Genomic DNA, 21337 nt, shown 5'->3' on the forward strand with positions numbered 1-21337 from the left:
AGATTGGAATGTGATTCCTTCAGCATTATTACAGCTACTCACGGACTTGAATATCTTGAAAATGCATCCAGAAAGACTTGCCAGTTGTTCACCACCATCACATCCCAGAGGGTCACCACTGCTGCCTAAACAAGGGGAAAAGAACAGCGTTCAAGTGGCTGTACCACAGATTGAAGCCTGAGAAAATGAGCAGGAAAAACAAGCAGAGAGGGGAAGGAGGAGGGATTTCATCCATGATCAGACTCACAGCAAAGTCATCAAAGTTGTTGGGCCAATATTCCAGCTGTTCATAGGTCCCACACTGCAGAGTGCCATTGGCAAACGTCGTGTTGGCAGCACTGCAAGAGATTACAGGCTGCTGTGAGCACAGCTCCCTGTGAACTCTGCTTTAGAATTCTTCTGAGCCCCTTGCAGAAAGTTAGAATCTCTCATACGGGCAGAATTCAAGGGAAACAGTTTAAAAAAAAAAAAAAAAAAAAGTAGTTCAGGTAAAGCAGGGGTAAATTCCAAGCTACAGATAAGCACTCCTGCAATTTCAGTACTGCAAGAAGAAACAGAAGGAGTAACAGATAATGAAACCTTGTAATTTAACATTAAAAGTAGGGTGGCTCCAAGAATGAGAGGTAAAAAAAACCAAAAACCCAACAAAATCAACCACAAACAGCTCAGAGGTAAAAAGCTGCAGATGCTTGTGAGAAACAGATTCTTTCAGTGGTCATGTTTAGAATCTTACCTGGTATTTCCCAAGGGAACAACAGCACCTTTAAATAGCATTATTCCAGTTATAGCAAATGCATAGAAAACCACCTGGAAGGAAGACAACGAACTATTAACTTTGAATATTTCTGTCACAAAATAAGACAGCAAAATCCAATTAACACGGTATTTTTATTAGTACCACAGTTGAGGTAATTGCATCAAGAACAGTGCCTGAAGCTTTTAAAGTGAAAATACCTCTCAACTGCTAGCTCTTACTTTTAAATGCTCTACCTAATTTTCAGTTGTTAAAACGCATTAAATCATTTTCTCGTGTATTTTACTTCTGTGTCTCAGAATGCTGATATTTAACTATAAACATTGCAAATAGAGACTTAAAACCAAAGCTCAGTACCAGCGTTTACAAAGAACAAATCTAAATATCCGAGGAGTTTGCTGCTAGAGTCAATGAAAAAAAGCTTTCAGTAAGCTTACCTGAAAGGCAAGATACTATGTCACTATTTTATATTCCATCAGCAACTTCCTTAAAAAATGCTAATTAGTCTAAAAATAAAGTTTTCAACAACACTAAGGATTTGGGAACTTCTTTAACTGCTGGAAATGCAAACTTCTTTTTAAAGGGACACCTTTCAGTCTTCAGCAGTTGCCTAGGTGATATTGCAATTTCTATCCTAAATAGATTGTTCAAGAAATAACTGAACAGCTTTTCCTTCTCTGAGAAGGGGCCATTTATCCCAGGAAAACTTGAAGCAAGCTGAGTCTTCAAATAAAAGGGTTTTGGCTTTTTTTCTTTTGTGTGAATGTTTGGGGGGGGGTTTTGTTTTGTTTTTGGAGGGGGTTGGTTTTTTGTTTTGTTGTTTGTTTGGTTTTGGGCTTTTTTGTATTTTGCTACAAAACAAATCCGAGAATGGGAAATCTGGAAGGAAGAGAGGACAACCGCCCTGATGTACAAACTTTGGACACACTGGAGTGTCACTGAAGCTGACATTTCACAACCTTCCGGAAGATGCTGTGTCTGGCCTGGCAATAAAGTTAACTTTATTTTTTGAAAAAAGGATCTATTTAAAACAGTCACTGTCTGAGAAATTAGCTAATCAGTTACATTGTTTTATCAGCATGTGTGTTCCAGGCTAACATTAGGAAAGATATTTTCCATCAGCTACAGTGAGATTTCACAACAGCAGAAGCTCAGTGAGAGCCCCCATGTAGCCTCAAGAAAAAGCAAATTAAATTAATGAAAGGGGAAAACACTGTGGCAGACTCGTCTCAGAAGTGTGAGACGTACAGCACAACAAGGTTTTTACCACCTTAGATTTGCCCCAACTCTTTATTTCAAAGTGAAACATAAGCCACCTTAAAAGTAGATGTTATTAATGACAAAAATAGATATTCTGGTTAAATTGCATGGTAGGTATCTAGATAGAACAACAAATCATTGATCCTTAACCATTCAAATTAAGGTACCCTACAAAACCCCAGGAACAATAGCAAAACCAAACCTAACCCAGGCACTTCTTTGCCCTGCTAGGAAGAGCATGGTTGCAAAGCCAGAAACTCCAGCCAGAGTTGGGAGAATTTATGTAATGGACATCTCACATTGTGATCCACCCTTTAAACACGTTTGTTGAGTTTATGTTCTACACAGACACACCTACACCAGGACGGCAGAGGCTCTTAAACATGCCCAAACATGCCATCTCAAGACCTTCGCAGCCAAAAACTATTTTAAAGTTGTTCTGCCATTTAATTTAACATAAGCAAACCAGGGTAAGGAAAATTGGCCTACTTTTAGCATGGATGAATTTTTATTTGAAGCCATGCTACCCAAGCTAAGGCAAACACTCAAAGGAAGTCCTAATCAATATTTTGAAGATAATTCTGGTAACTGAGGCAGTGCCACCGTGTGCTGGCCATCACAAACCAGCAGTTTACTGTGGCTTTCCAAGACATGCCCTGGAGAAGAGCTGGCTGGTTAAGGTGAAATGTAACCGTTCCTGGTGATTTCACAAGAACCTCATTTGCTGGTGACATACCCTCATTATACCATGACAAGGAAATTACAATCTTGCATCGTGACTTACCACAAGGAGTCCTGCAAAGGCTCTTAAGTTTTTCACCAGATCCAGCAGTGTAGTAACAACCAAAGCCATGAACTAAAACAGAGCAGAATTTTGCAAGCATGACATTCATCACACTTCCAATCCATATCAAATTTTTACTAAAAGGACAAGGAACCACTTCAAGAGCTTGCCTACTCCCTCACCAGAGAAAACCAGCTCAAGAGACAGTGATTTTGTGAGGGGCCGTGCAAAAGTCAGGACAGTTAGAGCTGAGCTACTCCACTCACATGTGCAAGAGAAGTGCAAACTACACGTTATTCTGAAAGGCTCTAACAAAATGTATAGCTTGACCAACAAAGAAAGCCAAGCTGTGGAGGGAAAAGCAATCACCTTCATGTTGGGGATAATCCGCAGGAACCTGAACACGATTAACATGTTCACCAGCCGCACCATATCCCACAGGGACAACAAGCCCATGAACTCAGGTCTCCTAGGAAAGGCAGAGGAAAGCAACAAATCAGAGGAACAGCCCGTGACAGGAAGATACAGTTAAATCTACTGGGCTACAGGTAATTGTGAATACATTGATTTACTCAGCAGCAATCCCAGGTACAGTAAACTAATAACTGATGAAGGAAGGAATCCCTTTATCCTGGGCTCTTAAATGTGTACAGAGAGCTCTCTGAAGTGCATGTTCTTGCCTTCTGCTGGGGAGGAGGGACCAAAGAAGGTCCTTTCAGAAAACAAAGTCCATCAAAAGAACTGCTAGAGGGAGATACTTCAGAAACTTGCACAAAGATGGGCATTAATCCTTCAGGGTGTGCCTGGCTGAAGAAGGGCTTTGAAAACAGCACAAGGTTAAAAGGACTGTCTTGTCAACCTCCTTCCTTATGTGTTAACATTCCATGGGAGATGGGCGCACACTCCAAAACCCAGCCCTGAATTTCAGCTTTTACAGGATGCTTCTTGGCTGGAAAGGAGGGCAGGTGGTAGGGATCTAAAGCTAATGACAAAGGCCCTCAGTAACACTGATGCTAAATCATGATTTGCACCTCCAATAATGAAAGAAATTATTTAAGGTAACACTGCATAGAAGGCATATTCTAGATAACAGCAACATCACTGTCCCGCCCTTAGGGTGGTGGCTGCTCCGTCTGTGGATGTGACAGCAGCACACATTAGGACTCCGACTCATCTGGGTTCTAAATCTGTCTGCAGTGACTGACACAAAGACCTAACAACAATTACTGGTGCACCAAGAAGACAGAGCAAACAGTTGCCTACATTGAAGAATCAAAGGGCAGAATCAAATCCAAACATAATGATAACATCAATGATTAACATCATTAGTCTGCAACAATTACTCTTCTGGCAGCCATCACCTCTGGGTGATAGGAATACAAGTAGTACTCAAATATAAACCCTTCAAAAACCATAAGGTCTGACTTGTCTAACTCTCTTCAGAGATTCTGGTGTAAATTAGGAGAACTTCTTGAGGGCAGCATAACAAACATCCTGAAACTTCAGGGAGTGCCAGAGTCTTAAAAGTGTGAGCTTGCATGAAGACACAAAGTAGCAGAACGCACTATGAATAACCGCTGAAGATTCAAGAAATCTTCCAGAATTCCTTTGCCTTTCTCTCTCCTTGTGGAGGAAGTTTTCAAATTTTAAAATGACGCAATGATTTTTAAGTTTTTTTCAACAACAAAAAAATACACAACAGGACAGTTATCCAAAAGCAGTTTGAACTTAGGAAAATCAAAATACAACTGCTCGCTATCACAACATAGACAAATAGTATAAGTCCATGGGAATATTCTTACTACATTTTATGGCATGAAAAAACCTCAGCCTTCAATCTACATACAGGGTTGAAGAGGTTTCATCAGCTGTTTGGGAGTTCATATAATGGGATTTATGGACAATCTGATACTGAAACATTAGGTTGTGTGTGCTGTATCAAATGCCCACTCCTTAGTAAGCAGAGACTGCCAAGATATTCTTTTAAATCAGATTACAATTAAAACAAAAGCATCCGTCTCAGAAAAGCTACACAGAACTCTAAAGCACTAGGAAAAAAGAAAAATTCTTTCACTTACCCATGTTGCTTGGCCTCTAATGACTACAAGGGTGTGAAATTCTATCAAATTTGGTAAATTTAAGACTGGGCACAGCATCATGACATGTATGTATGACAGTGTGTGTGCTCCCCTGACAAAGCACAGCATGTCACAGAGGTTACTCACCAGCCAGGGTGAGGAAATCCATACACAGCAAAAGTTGCAATCTCCAGGATCTTCAGTTAGGAAAGAAAAACAAACAAACAAAAAAACACCAGAGTCAAAACTTTACTTCATAATTCTGAGTTCCAGAAATTATGTAAGCTTCCTGACAGGAAACATCTTCAAGAGCTTCAAGCCACTAATTCGACTCCCTTTAAAGCTCTGAATTGTCACATTTCCCTAGTTACTCCCCAAACTAACCAAATGTACACAGAGCATCCAACAGTGACTCATAGAAGGATATGCAGTGAATACCATTAACTGAATTTGACCTCATCTGACACAGGGACACCAGGCTTTGACCAAATAATTATTACAATAGTCTGACAATATTTTTTAAACTTAAAGAGAAAAGCAGTTTTAAATTACTAAACAGAATGCCCCGTGCAATTATTCCAAGAGCTGATTTTCTCCAAATAAAATTTTCAAGGCTTCTTATCAGGAAAAGCACCTTTTCCCAAGGATTTAAATAAGCCTATCCTCAGAACACAGACGCTAAGACAACCATGTACCAGCATATAACCTGCCAGCCACAGAAACTCGCAACACTGGCTCCTGTTGTACAGCTCAGCAGATCAATGCTGGGAAAAAAAAGCAATCCCACCAGCTCTTGTAGTTCTCTAACTTCCCTAGCCAACAAATCGAAATATGTGTAAGCTAACAAAGCACTTACCAGCAAAATTACAGTCAGAAGTCCATCAAATCTATTGCTTGGGTAAGACAAGTATCTCTTCAAGCCCATTGCTAAGATTTTCAGCAACATTTCCAGCAGATAGTATAGGATGAAGAAGCAGTTGATAGCCTTCGCCCCCCAAAAGAAAAACAACCATTAGAATAAGTGACATCTCAGGGAACAGCAATAACTGCGTGGAACATCGCTGCATCTTACCCCCAGGAAGAAGTCATCTCTTTCAGATGGCTGCTTATCTGCATCCATCACCAAAACCACCTTAAACAAAAAATATTTTATCAATCTACTGCTTTACTGCCACATTAAACAGATTTTAAAGCACAAGAACAGTCTTTTATGCTTTGCATAGACCTTTTCAAACCGCTCAAAATACATTTTTAACTTCAAGTATTCCCTCTTAACACTTTGCATGACTAAAGTGTGCCAAAAACCCAACTGTGCTAGAAAAAGTAGTTATTTAAAGAAAAAAAAAAAAAAAAAAAGAACAAAAGCGGAAATTAAATTCGTAGCCGAGAAAAAACAATGACAAAAAGAAAAATAAAGAAAACCACCGCCCCAGAACAAAAAAACCCTTTACTTACACAAATAGAAATAATGTTTGCCAGGGCTACCACGTTCCCCAAGTAGCCAAAGCAGGGATGGCCAAAGGCAAACTGCATTTTCTGCATAAAATGGGATTGGTACTCTGGGCTGGGAGGGTGCTGAAAAGAACACAAAGGATTTGCTGAGTCACAAAGCATAAGCATTTTAAAAACAATAAAATAATTTTAGAAACACATCCCATCCCAGATTTAAAAAAAAACCCCAGAGAGTTTCAAAGCAAAACCTCAGGGCCACAGGCTAATTTTGACATTTAATCTGGAAAACATTTTCCTGCTGTGGCTACTAGCAACAAGAGATCATTCCTCATTATGGCACAACACAAGGTAATGTCAAAGAAGGGAGATAATCCAACCTCTCTCCAGTGCCCCAAGCAGATAAACTAAACACCAAGCTACTATTTGTATACATCCCTTCTCCCCTTCCCCAATGTTTAATTCAGAAGTCTTAGTTACATGCAAACATAGAACAGAACGTTTTCTAACCCTCAAGTAGTTTAGTGGGTTTTTTCTTTCTTTCTCTCTCTGCAAGTGGAGAAAACTGCTTTCTGCCCATCTTCACCTGAACACTGAGAGAATCCACATTTTGTTCTTCATTCAGGTATTGGAGAAAAACGACTTTGAGCTATTTTGCCTGATCAACTCACTTTAAAACGCGGACAGAATAAACAAAGGCACGTTTTGTACATTTAACGCCACCTAGCAATGCCAAACTAATGCTGTAAAAGCTCCCACAGCAATTTTGTTTGTGGCTATAAAAGCAGCTCACAAAAAGCTTAAAAATCAATGCCATGTGATCACATGTTGCAAGGTTTGTTTATACACTTTATACTAGAGTACTCTCACTTTATTATTGTACAAGACCAGACAACTTCTGATGGTTTAGAGATGATGATCACATACATACTTGTTTAATGGCATCTTTGTCTAGTTCTTCAAAGAGCTTCTGGAACTGGGCAGCTGACAGTTGGTCACAGGAGCACACTTTGAGTGACTTCACATGAAAGAAAAACGTTCAGGTCAACATCTGCAATAGGAACATCTGCAAAGTTTGCCAAAAGCCCCCAGACTACCTTGGAAATCCAGAAATAAAGATGTAATTCAAGCTGTTTGAGTAAGGTTCAATATTGCTCTGCTTTAACACAACGCTGCCAAGTGACTGGAGGACGTATCTGGCCTTTTCTATTTTCCTTCTCTGGGATCATATGTTCTTTTGACTAAATTAAATTTTTAGTCCCATGTAGTAGCACCAGCTATTCTGTTATGATCCAAGGAATGCTGCAACAGAGGGCAGATCTCTGGATTTGCTGATCAGGATTGATAGTCACCAAGGTAAAGGCTAAGAAAATCCAGTTCTTACTCTCATGATGGCTTGCTTGCAGCGAGAATCCATCTCAGCCTTCTGCAGCACCTGTAGTAAGGCTCCAACACTGACACAGGACCTATTTAAAAGAAAACAGAACAGGCTCTGCTACAGATAACTTTATAGATGGCAAAATGAGCTGTTCCACATGTGTTCCTGCCTCTTTCTTGTTTCGAAAAGCAAATAAAACTAAAAGTAGGAAAAAAGGGAACAGACTTTGTTAAGAGTCACAAACAGTGAACATCCAGTTACAGAAAAAAATAAATAAATGAGATGAGCAACAAACTGCCATTTTTGAGAACAGATCCTCGGTAAATATATTAAAAAAAACAGGATGACCAGAAGTTGTTGGTTTTTTTGTGTTTTTTTTGCTAGATAGTCTAGTAGTCAAGATCCTTCACTTACTGTTGTGCACTAGCAGAAGTCTCTTTCAGGGAAGACAGCACCTCAAACGCAGCCCGGATTCCCAGCCGCCTCCTGAAGAGGGAGGACTGAACTGATTTCTGAGCAGCAAAAACACCACAGAGGAAACAATTTACTCACACTTCAGGCACTACTGTGCCCCATGGCCAGATAATATACTGACCCTTGGGCACACATCCCAGATCTGTGATTAGAGATCAGAACAGGACACTGCCCTGGGCCTCACTCCCTCCAAGAACTCCGTGTACAAGGAGGAAGGAAGCGAGTAGAAGCAAACAAGTCCCTGGAACTCAAGTAAACATCCAGGTTGTGGCTTATTTTCAATTCTGCAGTGCATAGGCATGTGCCTCTTCCAGAGGCACTGGCAACAGCAAAGCTCAAGCATTCACATAAATTCACACTGGTGTGCAGAGAGAAGAGGTAGAGTGCTTGTCCTACTCCAGCTTCTTGCCTCAAAGCACAAATCCAGAGCTACGGTTTTTCATGCCCTTTTGTTTTATTACAGTGATCACTTTCAAACTCAGTTACTTTATTAGTAGACAGATTATGTCATCATGTGCCTTCCAACCCCCTAATATTCTTTGCTCTGCAACAACAGCTATTTAAACGGCACAGCAGATTTTCTCCACACAAACCGGGTTGAAGTTACTAAGTATCTGCACCAAAGAACATTTAGTACCTTAAAACTGCTTCTGCAACCAGAGTGGGAAGGCTCCTTTAATACACAGATCAAACTTAATTCTTCAAAGGTTTAATGTTATGGCAGAATACAGAAATTAGGAAGGCTTTACTCACCAGAAGGTACCCTCGAAACTGGTTGTATATTATGGCTGTAAGCAAATTCATCAAAAACAAGTTGCCTATTGGAGAAAAAGAGGCAGTAAAATTTACTGAAAAACACCTGTTTCTCAAAGAAGTTCCAATGCATGCAGAAAACCAGATGATAAAACTTTAAGAGGGTTAGTTAGTTTGTTTGATTTCCAAAGCATTTTTAATGACTGAATATAGTGTAATGCAGCCACTCCCCTGTGACATGTTACCAAAAAACTCCAAACCATAAACACCTTCCATGAGAATGATCTCACAGACACCACACAGTAACTGGAAGAATCACAAAAACAGAGAAATGAAGGATTAAACCCTCCTAGAAGAATAAAACAGGTGCAGAAGGTATGCACAGGTGTCACGGTTGAAGTGCATTTACACTGCTGAAAACAAGAGGTTCCTTACCTAATACAGTGAAGAGGATGAAGAAGATTGAATACGCTCGATTCTTCGAATACGCAGGTATCATCACTAGATCAAATTTAACAAAAATAGGAAATCATTTCAATGCTTGGAGATGCACAGTAGAGACCTCTATGAACTCTTGGCAATTGGTAAAAGCTCTCATACAGCTGGACTTTAGAGTGACATATATAATTACCCCACAGAAAGCAAGAACCAAGTTACCAAAGGCATGAAAAACCTTTACACAGCCTTCCTCTGGCTGTACTAAGAACCACCAGCTGAAAGAATTCTTACAGTAGTCTGAACAGAGCAATCTTACTCTGTTGCTCTTCGAAAGGAGAGACAAGAGTTATTTCTGAAAGACTGCTCACCATCAGGATTATTTGCAGTAGTCAGCAGGACCAGCAGTGACGTCAGGGAATCCGGCAAATTCCGGAAATACACCACCCACTCCTTATCCTGCTGGTTATCCTAGAGGTAAAAAAATAACAAAGAGATGTGTTCATTGTTAAGAGAAATATCAAGGAATCACTGCCTTACCAAGGAAGGGGGAAATTTTCTTTTTTTTTTAATTACCATCAGTCAACAATCAATTTCTTACATACGTAATCAAATCTACTCTGTGGAAAAAGCAAAAGCCAAACATAAAAAATAAGAGAATGTGTATGAGTACAGAGCAATCACTTATTAACAGCAATTAAAAAACACAAGGAAGAACAGGAAGCGTGCACACAGAAGTTATGTCTAGTTAGCACCTCAGACCCAGAAAAAACAATCATGTCACAAACTGACAGTACAGGACTCAGAACACCTTCATCAAAAACACACTGGAGGCTGATCTTGGATCCTCCACTTTTTTTTTCCTGAAGGTCAAGAAAAGACAGATAAAAGATGCAGAATGCAAACAACACAATAAGTCAGGCAGCAGAGGACAAACAGCTTGCAAATCTGCTGCAAAGACTGGAATATGTAACCCTAGAGGACATATAAAAGACAAGGCAAAAATGCAGAGTCATGAACTTCATTAATAAACCTACTTTTAGAACTTGCCTGCAGTATTTTGCTGTGTTAGATAAAATTAGTTTGCATGTATGTCAGAGCAGCACACCAAAATAGGAACATCCACTCTCTAATTCGTTATTTTTTACCTCAATGTACACAAAAGTGACTAGTTTACATATACAAGTTATAAATAAATAGACATCTGCTGGGGAAGCCCATAGCTGAAATTAGATGTGACAAACAAAGATAAGACAAAGGTCCAGCAGGCAACTAACAGTGGGAAAACAGACTCTGCTTCTAATTACAAAGATCCAGTAACATGGGGATTCAGGGAATTTGCTCATCATAAGGAAGACTAGGAGCTGGCTAGAGTAGAAATGAAGGCGCAAAACTGAGGCTAAGGACAGGACCAAAATTACTGGGAGAAGTATGCAAGAATTCTTTGTGTTCACAGCAACATATTTATGAAAGGCCTTAAAAAGTAAGAATGAAAAAAAAAACCCCAACATAATCTGAGTGTGATAAATAAAGATACCGGAAGTCTAGAAGAGAAGGAACATACCAATGCTGCTGGAACACAAAAATTTTTAACCACAAAATTTCAATTTTGCTTTTCAGAAACAGGAAGAGAAAAACGAGAGGAAAATCCAAAGGGATCAGAAATCAAAACTAGTTACAGGCAAAAAAACCCCACCAGGGCACAGCCAGGGATGCCAGCAGTGAAAGGTGAGAAAACACAGAAGAAACTAAAGCTAGCAAACAGCTAGATAGGGAAGAGAAAAAAAAAGAAATGAGCGATAATATAAATGAAAAAGTGACAAGAGCTTTGGAGACAGAACAGCACAGAGGGTTTCAACAACAGCAGAGGAAGTAACTCAAGGGATCAAAGTGGGTAAATGTACAAGGAAGTCTTCGGTATACATGAACACTATGCATATGTTAGAGCTCTCCAAATGGACTTCAAACTCTCAGCACACCTGACAATGTGACCTTTTTCAGGGAAAACGAGTTTCACTAGTTTGACTCTAAAACTAGACAAGAAGCAGCTGTGCAAGCCCAGGGAAAAGGCACCCAAATCTACCAAAGCAGCAGTAGAATTCATTACCTTTGTTCGAGCAAAGAGCAGCATGGCAAACATGGTGAAGAGAGACAGATGAACAGCCAGCAGCAGAACAACACTGTCAGAAAGAAAAGATATCCAAGTATTAACAGTAACTTTATCTTATTCTTAATATCCCCTGCTGAAAATGCAAAATGATGCCATATAAAGAAAACCAGGGGTGTTCTGAAGAAGTTATATGGAGATAACAGGAGGAGATCTGAGTCTGGATAAAAGATAAAAATCACACTTATGTGCCTCGGTTCTTCCCTTACAAAAGGGCTTAGAAAAGCAGAATCAAAACCTCCCACTTGACCAGCCTCAAAAAAAAAAACTATGTCACATACACAGTCATGTCAAAGTCTAGAGATCCTGTACAGACTAAAAGGAATCCAGAAGTTACCACAACCTTCACCCTCTGTGACCTGATCTCACTGAGCACTTGGCTAGCTGACCCAGAAGAAAGCTGCTCAGCTGCCCCAGACAGGAACACAAAGGGGAACAACCATGCTGTGAAAGGATGTTTTCTCTGCCACAACCCACCTTGCCATTTCAGGCAATGTGCTGTTGATACTCTTCAACGTTTTCTTCATCATAGAAGAATTCTGGAGGAGGAAGAAGGGGCGAAGGATTCTTCTTATTCTCACACTCTGCAGAAAACAACGGAGCAGACACTGAGTTCCTGCCAGACCGGCAGCACAAACAGTTTAAATGCAAATTTGTCAGAAAGCGTTTCACACACATGTCGACAGAGCCAACAGTGGAACAGAAAAGGAAGCGAGCTCTGCTCTTCTGAGCTTGCAAAACACCAGAAAAAGATCTCATACCTCATTAAAATGAGGAGAGATTACTTTAAAAACACACACTGACATTCCAATGGTCTCATCAGGCCACTAATTAGAAACAATCTAACTTTATTGCTCAGTAGACATAACAATCTGGCAAGAGATGGCATTTTTGTAGTTTCTGCCAAGGTCCATCTCGAGAAAGGGATCAATAGAGAGCTGCTTTCAATAAAAATAAATACATATTTCTAAAAATAAGTGCTTAATTTCAATTTTCAGACTGCTTGTTTTATAACTAAAGGGCCTGCTTGTTACTTAGCATTTTCTGTCTCTGACAAGACTCAAGCTGCAATTGCTTTTTCCCCCACAACACTACAGCAGATAATCTTTTTGATTCTTGCAGTCAAGACATTTGCAAGCCTTCAAGTAATTCCTATCAGTTATTTGCTACTTCAAGTGTTTCAGCACCCTACATTTTCGGATAGGGCACACTTAGCAGCAAAACAAACAAACAAACAAACACACACAAAAAAAATCACTTTCTTTATTTCTATTTTCTTGTTCATCCACCCCAGCAGTTCAACTGCTCCTTCTGCCACTGCTTTGTGTTGGGAGGCTCCTGTTCAAACGAGCTGTCCACTATCACACCTCAAGAATTTACACTTTAACGTCACGTCTCTCTCATTCACTTCGCAGCATTTTTACCACCTAAGTATTTTCTTAACAAGGACTATAAGTGCACAATAACTAATTTAATGTAAATCTGTGGCAGACAAAACCAACCTGGAGAGTGCAGTATTGCATCAAAGAGGGCACTTCTGGAACCATTTCCAAACCTGACGTTACTCTCAGGATGTTGCAGCAGCCCTCTTGTTAGAGAGTAGAAATGAGGCAAGACAGACTTCTCATTTACCACACCATGAAAAGGGTCCTGGTTTATTCCCCTTCACAACTTAGTCATCCTGACTCCAACCATTCACCGACTGGCAGCAGCAGCTCCTGCTCTGAGCTTCCCTTGCAACCTCTGCAGGTTCCAATAACAGGCTCTGACTGCACACCCAGACTGACCTCAGAGCAAAGATTTTTCTCTCCTCAAAATCCTTCTTCTTCCTCCTCTCCCATTCATCCAGCCAACCCATCCGCTTTTCATCACTTATCTCGAAAGGATACAGCTGGGACTCATAGGGGATGAGGCTGGGTACTGGGTAATTAACACAGCTGTTACTTATCAGGGGGAGGGTCACCTGCATTCCCTTCTCCTTTATCAGGACTCAACTGTTTTGAACACAGCACAGCTTCAGGTTAGAAAGCAGCTGTTAAACTACATAATTACCTTTTTCTTATACTACAGAGGCTTTGCCATTCAGTCAAGTTAAGCACGTAATTCTCCAATTGCACAACACAACTCGTGCCACGTAATGAGTTTTCCCTGCACTCTTTGACTGCTGACAGACTAAAGCAATGAGTTCTACTTAATTTTGCCAACAAACACAAAATTTACATTAAGAATCAAACAGAATTCTTTGTTAAGCTACAACTTTTTCTGTGTTTCAGTGCATTATGCAGCTATCAAAGACCAAAATAAAGCCGGTCTTACCTCTCTGCAGAAAAAACTCAGTGACACAATCCAATCAGCAAGGGAAACAATTAATGTCAGTATATAAGCCATTAGCCATTTATTTTTCCAAAATTCTTTCCATCCCATTAAGTAACTCTGGACAAAGGAAAAAAAAAGGAGGAACCATAACTTATTTTAATAATAAAATCCCATAAACTAATAAGTCAGTGCCATTTTTTTTCCAAGTATTTGCAATTTTACATTTGTGCTCTTAAAAAGCTCTCCTAAAAATCCAAACAAAAATACATTGTTGAGAGATTTTTTTTCTATAACAACTAAAAAAAGATCAGTAAAAGTGAGAGGTACACATAGGCCATGTGAGAGAAATCCTTTGAATGCAAGAAAATTCGCCACTTAATAAAGATAAGGAACCCAAAGAAAGGTCAGTTTCTGACAACTTTTGCTTTGTGTAAATGAACTGACACATATTTAATATATACCCTGATTTTAATACAAGCAGCTAAGCCAAAACACTTTCACTCTTAGAAAAAATTATTTCACACAGTTAGGAAAATTGGGTTAAAAAAAAAAAAAGGGGGGGGGAGAATAAATGTCTTCATAAATATACACTTGCTAATTTCTCCGGAAGCGAGGCTCCGATAGAGCAAGGCGATTTCACTCTGCAAACGCCTTCTCCCACACGCCTGCTGCTTCACTCAACACCGGCTGAAGGAGATGCTCACCTTCACAGAGACGTCCACCACGAACACGAGGAAGCAGAGCAGCTCGATGCTCTCCGTGAGGCCGCAGGGAGGGCTCCAGGCAGGAAGGCGGTACCGCACATCCGACGTGACGGTGAGCGAGGAGGGCTCTTCCACGAAAGCCAAAGCCAAGATTACAGTGATGGTTAAGCTCAAGATCCTGTTTGGATGGAGGTGAAATTAAAAATAAAACCAACAAAACCATAAACGCCCCCCCCCAAAAAAAACTTACAGTAAAGCAATTCTCTTTGAAACAAACCAAGCTTTATGATATCGATATCGTATTTCACTCAAATGGGTTAGACCACAAGGCAGCACTTGGCTAGCGTGTTGTTGCCTGCACTGGAGATGTAACTGCTGACCACCAAATAACCTAGGTGGTGTCCTTTTGAAACTGACAGCAGCAAACAATCTTGCTGTATACAACATGTTTAGAAATAGCCACTTTGAAAACTCTTAAGGCACGATGCTGTAAATCATGCTAATGAGAACACTCGTGCAACAGTCCTGTGGCTGTTCCAAAGAGCCATCTACGTCACCACGCTTCCATAAAATTTGCTGCTTTCCACTTCTATCGTGTTCACACGTGGTCAATCCCCTTGCTTCCCACAGTAAGTTTTCATAAAGATAAAAACACAATTATCTAATTTTCTAACAAGCAAGAGAGATGAAGAGTAGTTTTTCAGAAAGACTAACTCCTACACAAAAAAAAGCAAAGAGAATAACCAAGTTCTTACCATTGGCAAGTCCTGGAATAGTACCAGCGATAAAGCCACAGGGATTTGGAGTCCATGCGGTGATTTATAGATCGATACTGAAGGCAGGAAGCAAAAAGGCTAATTCAAACATTATATTCAGTCTGTCCCAAAGACAAAGATCAAGTGACCAAAGCAAAACAAATTAGTACACGTTATTAATTATTAGAGTATCAGGTCACCCATGACCACAGAGGTACTCTACATGTGTGAAAAGAGAAAGATTTTAAAGAAGTTCTGCTATCTAAAGACCCTACTGTGTGCCAGTCATCTGAAACAAGCACCGCCATCATTTCAAATAACAGCACTTATAATAACTCAGTGCCAATTCTATGTACTCCCTAAAATGGTCCACCCACTTAACTCCCCTCTCCAACATTCACTCCACTCATGGATCTTCTTTTGTCTTTCTCTTCCAACAGCCCATAAGATGCAAACAGAAGAGACTTCAACCTATGTCTTTGAATAAAACATGCTTTCAGATCAGGAAGCGCTTGTGATTCTTCAGGAAACTCCAAAAACCCTCCTGTGTGACAGCTCCTGGGCTGTTCTTACCCCGCTGAGTCGATGCTTCCAGAAAGGTGGCCACACCTTAAATACATCTGATCCCCAGAAATCTCCCAAACAAAAGCCATCTAGATGCAGCAAAAGAGCTCAAGAACTGCCCTTCAGCATTCCCACCGCCTGGGAGAAAACAGCATCTAGGAACCCGCAGTAATGGCCAATAAAGGAGAGACAAAGAGGGAATCAAGACTTCCAAAGGCACCAAGTTCAGCTGAAGAGTTCCAGCTTCACACTTGAAACCAGCCTTAAGCTCTTAAGCTTTTACCAGCTCTTAAGATGTGCAAGAAGTCGGATTGAAAGGCAAATTACAGGGTTTGCTCAAATAGCTTCTCTCAGCAGGAGGTTAGTCACTATCAAAACACCCACAATCAAACCAACCCAAATACAAACAAACAAAAAACCACCATGAAAATCCCTCCACAAACCAGCATGTCTTCTGAAACCCTTAAAGAGATTACTTCATTGTGGGGAAAAAATATATTTCTCCTAGGCAGAAGTTCACTGAGACTTGCATGCCACAGGAATTTGAAATTTTGATTTTGCTTTGTAAATCGAGATGGTGGTGTACGAACGTTTCCTGAACACAGAAAAACTTGAAAACTGGCAGAGCGTGTGACAAACACCCAGCACGGGAAGCATAACAGCTAACAACAACAACAACAAAATTACTTACTTGTATTGCATCTTCAATAAATACTATGGCTTGGTTTATATACAGGTCATTATCAGCTCCAGCTCCTATGAAGTCAAAAAGAAATAAGAATCACCTGCTGTATTTTGGATAAACAAATTTTGGATAAAACTGCTTATCAGCTAACAGAAGGTGCACAATCACGTCTCTCATGACAAAGGGCACTGTACACATCCAAAAAAAGGAGAGAGTTCCAGCCACGTTTGCTCTGTCGGCAGCATTGTGCATTACACCGAGGAAGTAATAATAATATCAAACACATCATGCATCTTTCTATGTCTTGTTAAAAGGTTCTCTTTTAGGCTTAAGTAGCCAGATTACACTGGTAGTTAAGTACCACAAAACAACACAGGGACAAGTCCTAACACGCAAAATAATGGATATTTAAATTGTTCTTTGACAGGGTGTACAGTCAAGTGAAGCCAGAAAAATCAGGCACTACTATTACAGCAATTTTTATTTTTGTTTAACAAAGATACCGCGGTTTAGAGTGATCTTGCACCTTCAAAACCAACAGGAATCTCCAGTCATATGAGAACTAAATCAAGTGCTTTTAAAATTTGCTCTGAGAGTTACTATTACCATACCAAACAGCTCAGAGCTCAAGACAGAACAAGGGGCGAAAGAACACAAATCGAAATAAAATACCACCAAATCAGTTACTGTGCCACTTTTCAAAACTCATTATTAAGAAGTCTTTGTGAAGATAGAAACATAAAAAAAGTGTCAGCCACTCGTGTTTACTTGAAGTAAGACCTTTCAGGAACTAACCTGGCAATTAAGCCAAAAAGAAAAATAAAGGCAGTTAAGACCAAAATAAGGAAAAAACCCCCAAACATATATATATATAAAGAGATAAAAAATTGAGGGCGACTCAAAATGTGAAAAGCATATGCTAGTGTAACCTTCCCACAGAGGGGAAGAGTCCCAAGGAGCACTTCACACCATCTCCACCGAGGAGACAGCAATCATAAGCCGGGATAAAAGAAGAAAGAGTCCATCCCAGCAGTGGCACAATGCACTCCTCCAGACACCAAGCGATGCCAGAAACCCCACTGATCAGAGCCACAGACAGTTTTATGTTCCACATGATTCAGTAGCATCAATTTCCTACAAAGACTGCAAGCGGTTTTTAAATGTCACCCTTTATCTGAGCATCAGCAACAACAGTTTTGTACTGATCCTGATATGAACCACAGCACAAGAAAGATCGGAGCATAAACAGGAGGCAAGGCAGGCTCACGCAGTAAAGACATTATTTTTTTTATGACAACCCACACCAGTGAGATAAAAATAAAAGTTGCTTAAAGGAACCATTAGCTAAAAGGATTGCAAGGCCAGCAAAAGCTTTAGGTACTGGAAGCACACAGCAAGCCACTAGTGTTGATGCCAAGGATTTTGGAAGGGCAGAATCTAAGCGACTATTGACAGCATAAAACAGGAAAATTAGCCAAAAATGTTTACTTTAGCAATTTCTCCGTGCATTCTACCATGGATATCCAACTTATCCTGCAACTCTTAGTCACAGCAAGTGACGCTTAGTCACAAGCGATGATTAAAGCACTGCTGGGTTTGGGCACACAGGATCCATCCGAGACCCCGCCGTACTTCTGGCATCGCACAAAAGAGCAATAAAAAGTGTGAGTTCCTCTAGGTGATGCGATACCCTGAAAAGAGAGAACCTGAGGTCTCCAAAGGATTCCATCCTGGGAAAATCGAGATGTCAGACCTACGACAGCCACCGGCTTCGAGAAAAACTTGTCAGCGCTTTAGAGGAAAACCGTAAAATTACATAAGGAACTAAAAGAAGCCCGGGGCTGCAGCAGCAGTGCGAGGCTCGCACCTGAGCCCAGCGGCTCCCGCAGAGCCGTCCCCGCCGGAGCTGCCGGGAGCAGCCGGGAGCAGCCCGGGCAGCGCGGCCGAGCCCCGCCGAGCCCCTCGGCGGCCCGGGGGGTTCCTGCCCCTCCCGCTCCCGGGAGAGCCCCAGCTCTGCGGGAAAGGCGAGAGCTCCGCCCGCTCCAGCGCCCCGGGCACCGCCCGCCCCGGGCACTCACCGTCCTCGGCGGCCGAGCGGGCACGGCCGCGCTCCCGCCACAGCCCCCGGCCCGCCCGCCAGCGCCGCGGGGGCAGCAGCGGCTCCGCCTCAGCGCCGGCCTCCATCGGCACCACCGACCGCGCTCCGGCCGCGCCGCCGCCGGGTCGCGACCGGGTAGGACGGGCCGGCAGGGGTGGGAGCAGGGGGCGGGACGGCAGCGGGGCTCGGCCCGGCCCGGGCGGCTCCGCCCGCCGCATGTGACCGGCGGCGGGGGTGGGCGGGAGCCGCCGCCCCGCCGGGCTCCTCCCGGCGCTGCCCCGGCAGCCTCCCCTCAGCGCCATTTGCCGCCCGCCCCTGGCGACCTGGGGCGCTGAAGCGGGCGGGGTGAGGTGAGAGAAGTGGGGGTGTGAGGCAGGATAGTGTCGCGATTTCAGCTGAATTTCCCAGGGGGGATCCCACTAGTCATTTATGGATTTAAAGTACATCCCTGATGAGAAGTTGTGGGGTTTTTGCCGCACGCCAGCTGCGGGCTCCTGGCCGGGTGCCTGAGGGCGGCTGTGGGGCCGCTTCCCTCATGTATCACAGTCCTAAAAAACCATTTCCGTCCCTGTTCGCAGAAAGCGGTTAACTTGTATTTAATCACCTAGGCATTCCATAAGGAACTGTGAATTTCACTCATGTTTTTACTGTTAAAAGACGCTTCGCTTGTGCTGCTTGCCCGCTTTTCTCACGGTCCCTTTCACACGCCCTTCCAATGGTCAGTTTCACAAAGCTGAAATTTCAAGAGAGGCGTCGGCAGAATTTGACAACGCTTTTCGGTCACAAACTGGGATCTGTGGCAGCATGATGATGAACACGAGGGCGTTATCAATCCCTCATTTTACTATTCCAGCCTGATAAGTAAAAGCTGACCCATCCTTTGCTCTTTAATTGGAAGTTACACGTTGTTTATCGAACTGCGTGCTCTTTACTTCAGTGAACGTTTTACACATTTACTAGGCAAGACTGCTATAAGGTGACTTAGTTGTAAGAACTAGGTGAATTGCAAGTAAAATCATGGACCAGGAAGCAATGTTCACGGTGGACAATGGTGTTACCGTAGGGCCAGGTCTCTTTCACCTGGTGGTATGTAGGGATAACAAAAGGCTCATAAATCATGATGTGTCACAAATTCAGCCAAATGACAACAAATTGATTGGTCTCTATGGGCCACACTTATTTAACTCTGAAAAGGAACATGTATAATTCTATATATGTTTGAAAATTTATATATGTTTGATAAATAGCAACGGGATCGCTTTTGCTTTCATCTGCACCACTGTTTAGTCAAAAATGAGTTTAAAACTGACCTCCAAATAAGTCAGGGTAAGATCCATCTGAAGATAAAATGATGGTTTATTTTGATGTTGATGATGTTTTATTTTGATGTTATCTTTACCATAATGGTTCTGGAGAGAAAATAGGAATTAAGGGCAGGGAGAGGTTGCTCACTGAATACCATCACAGGCAAAACGGAATGCACATAGCAAAATTATTTGAATTTATTAGCAGTCATATCAAAACAGGATAATGAGAAATAAAGCAAATCCTAAAAACAACCCAGCCCTCCCTCCTTCCTGGGCTTCAGTTTATTCCTGATTCTCTACCCCTCTCTCTGTTGCGTAGGGAGACAGGGCATGGGATTATGGTCAGTTATCGTTGTTTCCTCCTCAGGGCAATGAGTCTGTCCTTCAGCGTGGGGGTTTCCTTCCCACAGAGAACAGTCCTCCACGAACTCTTCCAACGTCAGTCCTTCCCACGGGCTGCAGTTCTTCAGGAACAGCCTGTTCCACTGTGGTTTGCTCACAGTGACACAAGGACCCTGCTCCAGCGTGGGCTCCTCTCTGCACAGCTCTGCAGGTCCCTGCCAGGACCCTGCTCCAGCACGGGCTGCCCACAGGCTCACAGCCTCCTTTGGGCATCCCCTGCTGTGGTGGAGGCCCTTCCACGGGCTGCGGGCGGATCCGTGCGTCCCTGTGCCCTCCCCGCGCTGCAGGGACACGGCTGCCTCACCGGGGGCTGCAGGGGAATCTCAGCTCTGGCGCCTGGAGCCCCTCCTGCCCTCCTTCTGCCCCGGGCTGGGGGTCTGCAGGGCTGCTCCCCGCACAGATCCTCACCCCGCTCTTCTCTGGCTGCAATTACTTCTGCACAACACCTTTTTCTCCCTCTTAAATCTGTTTTCAGAGGCGTTACTCACAGCACTGCTCGGCTTGGCCTCGGCCAGCGCTGGGTCTATCCCGAAGCCAGCTGGGAATGGCTCTGCCAGACACAGAGGATTCTTCCAGAAGCTTCTCAAAGAAGCCACCTCTGTAGCCCTCCCCCACTAAAACCTGGCCACACAAACCCAACACAAGTTGTCTCCAGTAAAAAGGGAGCATCATCAGCTACACGTTGGAATTATTTCCCATTCGCAGTAGGGAACAATGCACTGATAACACCGGAGTTAAGTGTTGACAACGGTCCAGTGAGAGGCATCGGAACAGACACAGTGAAAATTTCTGGATAGCAAAAGCAGAATAGGAGAGACCCAGTACAATCTGTAGTCAGCACTAGCAGGCAAGAAATAAAATGCATTTTGTACATGTGCTGTAAATGCCATTGCTAGGAAAGACAAGTGTCGGAAGTAGTCAGGGTAACAACACTAACAGTAACTGTAACAACCCAGGAGATGTGCGTAAATATT

At 42.3% G+C, this 21337-nt stretch overlaps 1 protein-coding gene across 9 annotated transcripts in view; it reads right to left on the minus strand.

Moving 5' to 3' along the window:
• TPCN2 (two pore segment channel 2) overlaps positions 1-18740 on the minus strand; it is a 47469-nt gene extending 28729 nt beyond the window's left edge. For 5 of the 9 annotated variants that reach the window (XR_005701487.2, XR_005701489.2, XR_005701488.2 and 2 more), the window contains exons 1-22: positions 18635-18740; positions 16563-16627; positions 15308-15384; positions 14553-14730; positions 13849-13965; positions 12010-12116; positions 11473-11545; positions 9737-9836; positions 9366-9431; positions 8931-8995; positions 8118-8215; positions 7710-7791; positions 7257-7343; positions 6332-6451; positions 5949-6008; positions 5733-5861; positions 5024-5073; positions 3168-3267; positions 2799-2870; positions 734-807; positions 248-338; positions 43-125 (exon numbers count right to left, since the gene is read on the minus strand). Coding sequence is in view for 6 of the 9 variants with exons in the window: in XM_040068410.2 (XP_039924344.1) it covers positions 43-125; positions 248-338; positions 734-807; positions 2799-2870; positions 3168-3267; positions 5024-5073; positions 5733-5861; positions 5949-6008; positions 6332-6451; positions 7257-7343; positions 7710-7791; positions 8118-8215; positions 8931-8995; positions 9366-9431; positions 9737-9836; positions 11473-11545; positions 12010-12116; positions 13849-13965; positions 14553-14730; positions 15308-15384; positions 16563-16627; positions 18635-18740 (2000 nt within the window). In the remaining 3 variants the exon portion in view is untranslated. Of the gene's footprint in view, positions 1-42; positions 126-247; positions 339-733; positions 808-2798; positions 2871-3167; positions 3268-5023; positions 5074-5732; positions 5862-5948; positions 6009-6331; positions 6452-7256; positions 7344-7709; positions 7792-8117; positions 8216-8930; positions 8996-9365; positions 9432-9736; positions 9837-11472; positions 11546-12009; positions 12117-13034; positions 13401-13848; positions 13966-14552; positions 14731-15307; positions 15407-16562; positions 16628-18044; positions 18062-18634 lie in introns of those variants that run through there. The other 4 variants (XM_040068412.2, XM_040068411.2, XM_040068414.2 and 1 more) reach the window with 4 other exon arrangements.
• Between the last annotated feature and the right edge of the window lie 2597 nt (positions 18741-21337).

The sequence above is a fragment of the Hirundo rustica genome, chromosome 6 (genome assembly GCF_015227805.2).
Source record: "Hirundo rustica isolate bHirRus1 chromosome 6, bHirRus1.pri.v3, whole genome shotgun sequence".
Classification (NCBI taxonomy): Eukaryota; Metazoa; Chordata; class Aves; order Passeriformes; family Hirundinidae; genus Hirundo; species Hirundo rustica.